The following is a 10,566-nucleotide window of genomic DNA, read 5'->3' on the forward strand; positions in this document are numbered from 1 at the left end:
CCTTTTTCGTTGGTGAAGTCTACATCGTCCTCACGCGCATTTTTGCAAAAATTTGCCATGGCAGCCTTTTTGTCCGACGTGGCAGCAGAAAAACGCCGTGGCAGCAGAATTCTTAGTCATGGCAGAACTTTTCTGCCTAAGCTCTTTTCTTCACCGTTCTTCATCGGAGCGCTTCTTCTTTGTGTACAACTTTTGCGTTGGCTTCAATGTTTTGATGGTCATATATGAGTATATCTACCTAGTGGACTGCATAAATGCATATGTGTGATCTATTTTAGTGACACTCCTCCACCTAGTCCTTTCTAATCTGCACAACAATACCTCGATTCAAAATAAGCTCTACACTAAAAAGTGCAAATCAACGCTTCAAGTGATCTGTTTGTAGTTTCTTTGGCTGTAAATGTTGAACTTCGTGTTCATGTTTAGAGCTATTTGGATGAATTTTGTCAAACTAGTTGCACATGGTTGACCATTTGAAATTTCTTTTGACCAATCACTTTATCTCGCTATTTCACACGATTTTTGTGTTGTACACTTTCTTTTTTGAGTATCGTAGACGAGTATATATGTATCTCCTTATTGTATTGTACTAAGGTGTTCATGTAATTCAGATCGTCAACCTTGCCGTATGGGCACCATGTCGTGCCCGGCGCCACCCAAGGCGTCGTTCCTCTCAGCCTCCTCGCCCGTGGCCAACTACACTTAAGCCACCATCGTGTCCAAATTGCACTTCTCCTCCCCGCCCTCTGCCTCGGCACCCTCTTCACACACTTCTCCTGCGCCGACAACGCTAGCAACTGGTTCGCCGCACCGCCTACCGGGGTGCTCGCATGTGACTCTGTGCCAATCGCGTCGGACGCGGTGTCGCAACCATCATCCATCCCAGTCGTCGATGCACTCTACTGTAATGTTGTATCTCATGTGTAGTTCACTACTTTAGTAATCTAAACATTCTAATATTTCTTTACGGAGGGAGTACATGCAGAACATAAGTTTTACCTGTATTTACTCAGCCAGGCTCACATATGGAATAAAGCAAAAAAAAATGATGCAGTCTACCAAACACACCCTTAACGGTGTTTAGCATTCGTGGCCGGCACAGTCATGCGGGGCTCATAATGTGTGCTCTACAATCCCTCAAAAAAGTGGTCTCTACAAATTTTTTTATAAAACCCCTAAAAAACAAAAAAAAACGCTTATGAAAAAGGAAAATGCAGCTTGCTGGATGCCGGTTGTTTCGCTGTATAAATGGCATAAAGTGCAGGGTCGTATAAGCAGCCATCGAGAGAGAGGCGTCTTGAGTCAACAGGGCTGCGACGCCTTGTCCTTCGCCCTAGCCGCCGGCTCTCCCGCTCCGCACGGTCTAGCCATCGACGATCGTCGAGGAGCTCGAGCACACCTCCTTTTGATCGGAAGCCATGGTGGTGTCGCCTACTGCAGCGGAGGCGCCCGACGTCGATCTCGCGCAGGCGTCGAAGAAGGCGCTCGCCAGCCCTGCGGGTGCTAGGGCTGGGACCATATGGAAGGGGATGATGATCCGCGCGAACCGCAGCGTCGCCGACAACGACCCGTTACGCTGCTTGGTAAGCTCCGTGATCTCTCCCTCCCGATCCGTTCCCCTAATTAACACCCTCCTCCTTCCAGTTATATATACTGCATGTACGTTGCTGATCAAATCTACTACTCCCTCCATCTCATAATATAAGAGCGTTTTTTACACTAGTGTAGTGACAAAAACGTTTTTATATTATGAGACGGAGGGAGTAGCATTCTAGTGCTTTATTCCTGCCGACTGTACTGTTCTATCAAATCCTGCGGTCTTCTTTTCTTTGGCAGGGTTGCTTTGAAGGGTTTTTATTTATTTATTTATGAAATGGGTGCTTTGAAGTGGTGGGTGACTGGGTGTCCGATCTCATGTATTGATTGGGTGTGCATTTTTAGTTTTTAGAACCAGGGTGCCATATTTGAACCCTTCTTTGAGGAAGTTTTAAATTTGTAAGTTTGGTTCAAGGTTTTTTGTGTGTGAATAGTTTGATTCAAGGTTTTATCTCCTACATTACGTTTTATGACACTATTTATCCATTTTTGAATAAGCTTCCACATTTTGTGATCTTGTCATGGCCTATTTTTTTTTCCAAAATGACATCAACGTGCCATGATGACATGACAGCGGATTAGACGGGCAACTCGGGCCGCTGTTCACTAGGGATGTATTTCATGCGGTGTGGGAGCAATGTGGTGACTGGTGCAGCTAGTCAAACATGTTTGGTATAATTGACAAAATTTCATAGACTTTGACTAAAATTTGATGAAATCTCACATAATGAAGTATGCTCTGGACGAGTACACATCCGAGTTGTTTGTCTAATCATCCGCCACGTCGTCCTAACAAATGAATCTAACTTCTCGGTTAGGAGACAAATGATAAAATTGGGTAAAAGCTATCACAATGTGACAAGTAAGCGGTAAAATATCGAATTTGCCTCTTAAATCTGTAGGATTAGAAACACTCTTTTCACATGTTATCTCTTGGGCGGTCGGTTGCTATGTCTCATGTTGGCTCACGTTTTTCCCTGTTGTTTCGCTCATTGTTCAGTTTGTATCTCTTGTGTTGGCAGCAGCGTCATTGGACAAAGCACAATACATTAAGATCATGATTTTGCGTTCACAACAGATGGGGCTTTTTTCTGAATATAAGTTCTCCATTGTTAGTTAATGCTGTCAGTTTGCAGCGGATTATTGCCTTATTTGCATGATCTGTTTGAATAACATGTATTATTTGACACTTATTGTCTACTCAGATATATCTGCACATCGCTTTTAAAGCCTGAGACAGTGATCCTATATGTGCAAGAGTCCCTCAACTTCTGTAATGTGAAGGTAATATCTACTTAGCGAGCCAGCATGAGTTTGGTGCTGAAGTATATGTGGATTACCCAGTCTTTTCCTGATCCCACATATACTTCAACACCCCTCTCATGTGTGGCTCAATAAGGGCTCAATAAGGCTTAAACATGGACAGAAAGAGGGTGATCTTTATTTAAATTGCACAGCCGACACTTGAACCCAAGATCTCTTGGGTTTGATACCATGTTAAGTTTCATGCACCAATCATTAAAATAAAAAATCCAAAGATAATAAGAAAGTTGGGTGGCCCACATATATTCATCAACACTTTAAAAACTTGATATGCACCCTGGAACATACGTTATTGTTTACTAAGAATTGACCATTATCTTTTGTTGCCTAATATATCCAGATAATGGAAGAAGTACAAAGAGTTCGTGCTGAAAGAATCAACCATCAAGATCAAATCAAAAGGTACAAGATAATTTGGATTACACCTATTCTCCTGAGCCAGCTCATGTACTCCATCCGTTTGTTTTACTCACCATATTAGATTTTATAAAATTTGACCAAACATATATTTAATAGTCTGAACATCTACAATACCTAATAAGTATATGAAAGTACATTCCATGATGAATCTAATGATATTTGTTTGTTATTGTAAATATTCATATATTTTTGTATAAACTGGAACAAACTTCGAAAAGTTTGCATTGACTTGAAGACAAATCTAATATGCGAACTAAAAAGAAAAGGAGGAGGTACTAATCATTCCTCACGGTTGTTCTCTATTTTTATATGCGTTATATATACTTGGAAATAAATTAATAGTCTCGTTGGAATTTTATAAAGATGTACTAGCTTATGGTTTTGGGGTTATGGTTTCTGTTGATGTTGGTGTGTGAAGACCTGGGTAGTGGGAAATTATATTAGTGTAATAGAGTTTATTCCATTTTTTACCCCCAAGTTGTGCCTGTGACAAAATTACCCCTGTTAAAAATTCTTACCACCTTTTGCCCCTAAGTGGTAACTAAATGACATGTTTTACCGGATTTAACGATTTCCCTCCAGTTCTGCCGAGAAGGAGCCAACCATCAAGCCTACGCTGTCCCGCTGTGCTACTGCATTTCTTGCACCCGACTGTGAAAAGAAGTGGAGATGGTGTGTCAACCCCTGTTAGCACCAGGCATGCAGCTGGAATCCTGAAGACGCCCATAAACGTAAGAACACAATTTTCCTTTTCTGATGCCCATTTTTGTTCAATCTTCAGGGCGTTAATGTTTCTACTGTATTTGCAGGTTGAAATAGTTTATCCACACATGACCGCCAATAGAGTTATCAATATATCAGAAACCATAGAATCCGCTGTTACTGGTGCGTCAAGAAGAAGAAAATCAATCATCAAAGGCTGCTCTTACGAGTGTAATGGTCGGATTTGGCAAGGCAACGAACTTGTTATTCTGCCCAACATCCGTGAAGGTAGCAGAATATCAGTTTGTCCAAGGCTAAGAGGAGTACGAGAGGCAGGTGATACTGGATCAGGTGCTAGTAGGACAGACTCAAGTAAACTGGGCAAAATAAGCTTGAGCGATAAGATTCAAGCTACAGAAGAGTGGCTTGAGGCAGTTGACGTACCAGCGTCACTACGCTGGCCAGGCGCCCCTGAGAGCGTACTAATGCTAGGTGAGGGCGGCAGAATGATCCTGACACAGTTATTGCAGTGCGTTGAAAGACTCCATTCCTCCGGAAAATCTCTCTAGGGAAAATTCGAAGAGAAGGATATCTTCTTCCTACCTTTATACGATGTGTTGGAAATAGACTCCGTCTGGCATGAACTTGACGCCGAGGGCTACCGGAGTGACCTTGAAGCTATAATTTCTATACTGAAGAAGCACTTCGTGGAAGACAATGTGGCCCGCGTGACCCGCTTTCCGATGCTCGTGGAGAACCTAATAGCAGTAATTAGAATGCTTAAATCGGAGAAAACCCTTGACTACAAGGATCTTGACAGGAGGTCTATCATTTTCAGTCATCCTGTCACGCTGTGCTCGTCCGCGCGGATCAGTATCTATACTAATATTATCCTCCATTCGAGCTCGTCGTACGGGACATACGGACAAAATTTTAGGGATGCATTGGACCCGCCAGGATCGAAGAAGTTTCCTGCACCAAGCTGGGTGCTAAGAGCATACGATCGAAATGATCAATCATCGCCGGAAGGACTGAGAGACGTGTTTGTACATCCTGAGAAAGCATATCGCGATACATTTCTCTCCAGACTGCGTTTCTCCAGGTGCCTGGTGACGCACGCCCTAAAGAACGAGGTATTTACATCGGCTGCGCCCAGACTAGACATACCAAAATGTGCACATTATTGGTTTGTTGATTGACTTGACTCTTATTTTTCCAGATAACAGAGAAACAGGTTGAAGCCGCAATCTACTTGTTATGGCCAACTCAGTTGCCAGAACTACAACGGAGAGTGATGCTCCTTTTCAAGCCAACAGCTCGGTCCAAATCGGCAAATAAAAATTCTACATCACTAAAGACAGTGAACCTAATTGACCTACGAGAGGCTTTTGGCTCCAAGAAATGAAATAGCACACTTCAAGTGTTTCTGGTTAGTACTACCTTCTGCATACTCTATTCAGTCACCTCTGGCTCCATAGATTCCCAACTGAATTTTGCTTCAGATGCTAAGAGGGCTGATTCCCCTGCTTTACATGAGCTAATCCTAGATTCCCACTCTGAACCTGAAAATGGACCTACAATTTTTACATGTACTCTTTTCCAGCTTGAGGTTCACAGATTTGGATCAAATGTTGTTATATATTGCCTCATGTGCCTACAGTTTTCTTACCTGAAAATCCTAAGATTCTCACTCTGAACCTGAAAATGGACCTACAGTTTTCTTACTTGTACCCTGCATATATAAGTTGAAGCATGCATGTTAGCGTTCTTGTTTGAGTTTTTAGGTGTTCACTTGACGATAAGTGTGTAAATCCTTGTTTCATATGCTACACTACAGATTTTGATCAAATGCTGCTATATTGCCTTATGTGGAATACGTTACCAAATTGTCAATTAAATCTTGAAACCCCTAATATATCTGAAAATAATAGAGTTTTAAAAAATTATATGTTGTACTGACCGAGTTACTAATGTTCGATGGTGCTGTCCTGCTACTCTGCCATGTTCCAGGACGACAGCGCCGCACCGCACTGGAAGCTGCTCTGGCACCGAAGACAATGAAAGTGGACATATTTGACCCTTTTAGAAACTTCAGCACAAATGAAGCCTTTTTGATGACGCTCGGGACTGGGGCGCCATGTTACAAAGCATGAGCCTTGGAGGCTTGGACTGGATCGCCATGCTAGACAACACGACGCCCTCGATAGGTGCAGCTGTCGTGCCATCAAGCATAGCGCCCTAGCCTAGGCCGTCGTGCAAAAGGGTCAGTTTGTGCTCTCTTTTTTTTCTCATATCCGGTTCATTTTGCGGTGAAAATTTCAGAGAAAGGTCAAATTTGTCCATTTTCGTCGCTGGCCTGGCTGCAAGATGCTGGACTTCCACGGACTTGCTCGCCGCGCTGCGCCCTGTGTGGCAAGGAGCCCTGAGTCAATGCCCGTCGACTGCTCGTTCTCGCATCAAACATTCATGACATCCTCTCCTCGGTGCGACCCACTGCATGACCGTCTCTGCCAGGCCCAGGAGGCAAGTTGAAATCACGGTGGTCGTCTGCATGCGGTGGCTGCCGGCTGGCCCTGAGAAAGGGGATGGCTTCCCTGCTCTCGGCCTGGTAGGTCTGGAGGAAAAGGATGACTGCGTGTTCAACGCGGCGCAGCCTGATGTTCATCGTCTCCTTCGTTATCATTCAGGACGAGGCACGCGAGTGGTCACGCGACTGCTAAATCTGTTATCGTTCCAAGCTAAATTTGAAGACATGACGATTTGTGGCTGGCGTTGGCGTGAGTCCTTCCTATATGCAGTATGTTCTAGAGTTTTTGAGAGTTTCGATGACATATGTTGCCATGTTTTTGCAAGATTAAACCTGTTGGTTTCTTTCAGAGTTGTGTACTTGATAATATACTTCGTTATCCTCGTTGTTCAAATAAGTTGGTGGCTCAGCTCACTTTTTAGGGCCCAACTACCTTTTTTATTTGAGCCAGACCTTCTGTAGTGATTGTTTGGATCCCATGCATATACTTATATGCTTGCGGAATTGAATTAGCAGCCTTGAAACTGAAAGGCATACGAAATTGCTGTGTTGTGACTGAGACAGAACTGTCGGCTGCTTGCTCGATGAATATTTGGGCACTGAGCCTGCGTCCTGAAACCTGTACAAAGAAGGAGAAGAGGAACACAAGCCGCGATCCGGAATAGCACTTGTAACTACTCCTTCCGTCCCACAATATAAGAACATTTGTTATACTACACTAGTGTTAAAAACGCTCTTATATTATGAAATGGAGGGAGTATTACCGAACTGAATACCTTTCTCGCAGGGAACTAAACCATAGGTGAATGCAGAGATCCTTGTTGGCAGAATAACACTGGGTTCAGCCCAGGCAACTCCCGCCAGCAAGTTCTTGTTCCGGGTCACTCGCTATCTTGGATCATCAGGCGGAAAGAACTCGGGATACTCAGGATGCAAGCGGCACCAGACTTTTTTTTTTACAGGGAGGCACCAAAGTCTTTGCAACACATCATCTACAGTAGTTGGTTGCACAACAGAGCGCCTCGCTGGTAACAACAGAAGTACAGAACAACCAAGGAGCTAGTGTCTCCTACTCCCTCCGTTCCAAAATAGATGACTCAATTTTGTACTAACTTTAGTACAAAATTAGTATAAAATTGGGTCATCTATTTTGGAACGAAGAGAGTACCTGCCTACACGCCTTAACGCAGCTGAAATATCTACCATTGCACCGAGTAGTATCAAGAGCGTCAGACAGAGATAGACTACTTCAGGTTTACATTACTCCAACCTGCACAAGGTTGGAGTACTCGACCACACAAGAAGATTGGAAGCTAATACGAACCGCGTTGTATTTCCTCGGTACATCCGCAACTAAGCGAGAACAGACTGTGTAAGTGTGTACTACATTTAGAGGAGATGAAGTGTGGATCACATCGGAAAGGCACGGTCTCGGCCGAAGGTGTAACGCTGAAACTTGTGCCGGATCATGCGGAGCCTTCCTTCTTCGTCGGACACCACTTCCACCCCGACGAGCACCATGAAATTATTTGAGATGTCGGGCGGTGGGGTATGGCAGAACATGTCCTCCGACTTGTCCTCGTCCTCGGTCAGGAAGAACCTGGCAGTGCAGAGTCTGCCGGAACCAAGCGGCACGAGGTCGGTCGACATGAGCTGCCAATCTTTCGGCCAGAACCTCAACCCCAGATCACTCCCCAGGTTCTGCCACACCGGTGGCCTCCGCGCGGACACGGCGGCGAGGGCGAGGTCCGACGCGCAGAGCTCCTGCTGCCCGCCTGTGTCGGAGAAGCCGATCCAGAGCCTGTGCTCGGGGACGTACTCGGCGCGGCCTCTGAACGGCAGCGCCCACCGGCGGGCATTGCTCCACGCGCCGCTCTCTGTGTCGAAGCAGAACGTGCCGTCGTCAACGGTGGAGACCCAGAGCTGATCGCCGACCGCCGTGTAAGCGCGGATTTCAGAGAGGTACGGCCGTTGCTGCTGGAGGCGGCTGGGGAAGGGAGGCGGCTGGAGGGACTGCCAGTGCCAGTTCGGCATGGTCAAAGTCAAACACCTGGCGTTGGGGTCGCGGCCGTCCATCAGAGCGTGATCCATGCACTCATGTTGTGACGCCTCGAGACCGTTGCGTCAGGTCTTTTTCAGTTATTCGCTATTGTTGCTTTGTCATTTGCTTGCATGTTGCATATTGCCATGTCATCACATACATTGCATCATCATGTTTTCAAAACTTGCATCCTTCCGGGTCTCTCCGTTCTCTCCGTTGTCCGTTCTGAGCCTAACCATACTTGCACGCGCCCACGGCACCTCCGAAATATTATTTTATAAGTGACCGAAAAATGTTCTCGAAATAGGTTGAAAGTTAGCACGCAGTGTTGTTTTGTTGTCAGTAGGCCGCCTGCCAAGTTTCATCGCATTCGGAGTCCGTTTGACGCCCCAGTGGATAACTATAGCGACAATATAGTCGGTCAAATCGTCAGACATTTTCGGTCTCCGAAAACTGTTGCCGGGCGTTCCCTCTCTTTCCTCCCTAAACTGTCTACACAGCCCACTACCTACCGCCAGACCCAACCTAAGCTCTCTCGTCAGCCCACGGACCTCCTCGCGCGCGCGTTCGAAAGCTGTCCCGGACCCGACCCGGATTGTCGTTATCGTTGTGTCCGGATCATCCCCCAACATCTATAAAATATCTCCATTTTCTTATTTAGGCTTTCTATCTATTTATTTCTCGACCGTCCGATTAAAACCGGAAAGACCAAATACCCCTAACCAAAATCCTCGTGCTATATAAATAGATGGAACCCTAGCCTTGTCCCATCCATCCACCGAATCCCTCAGCCGCCGCCGCCCGACAACCTCCATCTTTTTCCTCGCGCATCCAGTCAACTCCCTGCTTTCTTCCTTGGGATCGCTCCCGATCCAAATATCCACCAACCAGATCCACCTTCCTTTCCTCCTGAAGCACTCAACTCCTCTCGATCCATGCTCGCCTCCTCCCTGTCTTCTTCATCAGCAACCACAGCAAACCGCAACTTGCTCCCTCCTCGAGCCCGAGGCCATGCCTCTTCTGCTCGATCTCCACCGCAAGCCCCCGCCTGCCGGCACTCTATTTGGACCGGCGCCATGCCTGCGCCTCCCGAGGGAGCCCGTCGTCGCCCCGTTCACTGCTTCCCGGAGTTCTTCACCGCGAGGCCTTCTTCGAGCCATGGCGCGCCAAGGTCTTCGTCGTCTCGCCTCCCTCGCCTCGCTGCCTCATCGCCGCGGTAACAGCAGCAGTTCACAAGCCCCGGCACCGCTCGTCCTCTACGCGCCCGTCGCTACTCCTCGAGCCCTCTGCTTCACCCTGCACTGAGCGACAAGACGCGCCGTCGCGTTTTGACCCATCCTCTACCTCGCGCTAAGCTCGCCCGAGCCTCACCTCCAGGACCCCGCGCCACCGGTGCAGACCAGCGCCCGCCGTCGCCGGCGACCAAACCATCAGGCCGTCCCCTGGTCCTTGCCTTTTCTTTCCGTTTCTTCTCGATGTCTCTCCTCTCTAAACTCTGTCGCTCTCTGCGTTTGTTCACAGGAGCATGCCCCTGCACCGAGCCGTTCCCGACCTCCATCTCGTCGCCCACGCCGCCGCCTTGCTCCTCCCTCGCCGTCGTCCCGCCGACGAATAGCACCAACAGGTCGTCCTCGCCGCCCCTCCTGTTCGCCTCGACCGCCAAGTCCCGCGCCTGCTGGCTTCCTCTGCTTCGAGCGACAGGACGAGGCCAGCGCCAAGAACCGCCCGATCCCCTGCCTGCGTTGACCACGCCCCTCGACCGCACGCGCAAGGACCGGCCTCACCTGCCGAGATCCGCGCCCTGGGCCGCTTCTTGCACCAAGGCCAGCGCCACCTCTTTCCTGCAGCCCACAGAGCCGGCCCAGTTGGTGTTGGCCCAGCGTGAGCAGTTCCCCGCAGCCTAGTCCGCCTCAGATTCAGCCCATGTCTTGTTTTTTTTGTTCTATGAATTTGTCCT

At 47.4% G+C, this 10,566-nt stretch overlaps 1 protein-coding gene across 1 annotated transcript; it reads right to left on the reverse strand.

Moving 5' to 3' along the window:
* Positions 1-7,978: 7,978 nt before the first annotated feature.
* Positions 7,979-8,684, reverse strand: LOC125507416. The gene has a single exon (XM_048671998.1). It carries the CDS (start codon positions 8,657-8,659, stop codon positions 7,979-7,981), a length of 681 nt encoding a protein of 226 aa, XP_048527955.1. The 5' UTR covers positions 8,660-8,684.
* Positions 8,685-10,566: the final 1,882 nt, after the last annotated feature.

Source organism: Triticum urartu, chromosome 5 (assembly GCF_003073215.2).
Source record: "Triticum urartu cultivar G1812 chromosome 5, Tu2.1, whole genome shotgun sequence".
Taxonomy (NCBI): Eukaryota; Viridiplantae; Streptophyta; class Magnoliopsida; order Poales; family Poaceae; genus Triticum; species Triticum urartu.

Coding starts and splice junctions, on each gene's coding strand:
- LOC125507416 (XM_048671998.1), bottom strand. CDS start 8,659: ATGGATCACGCTCTGATGGACGGCCGCGACCCCAACGCCAGGTGTTTG.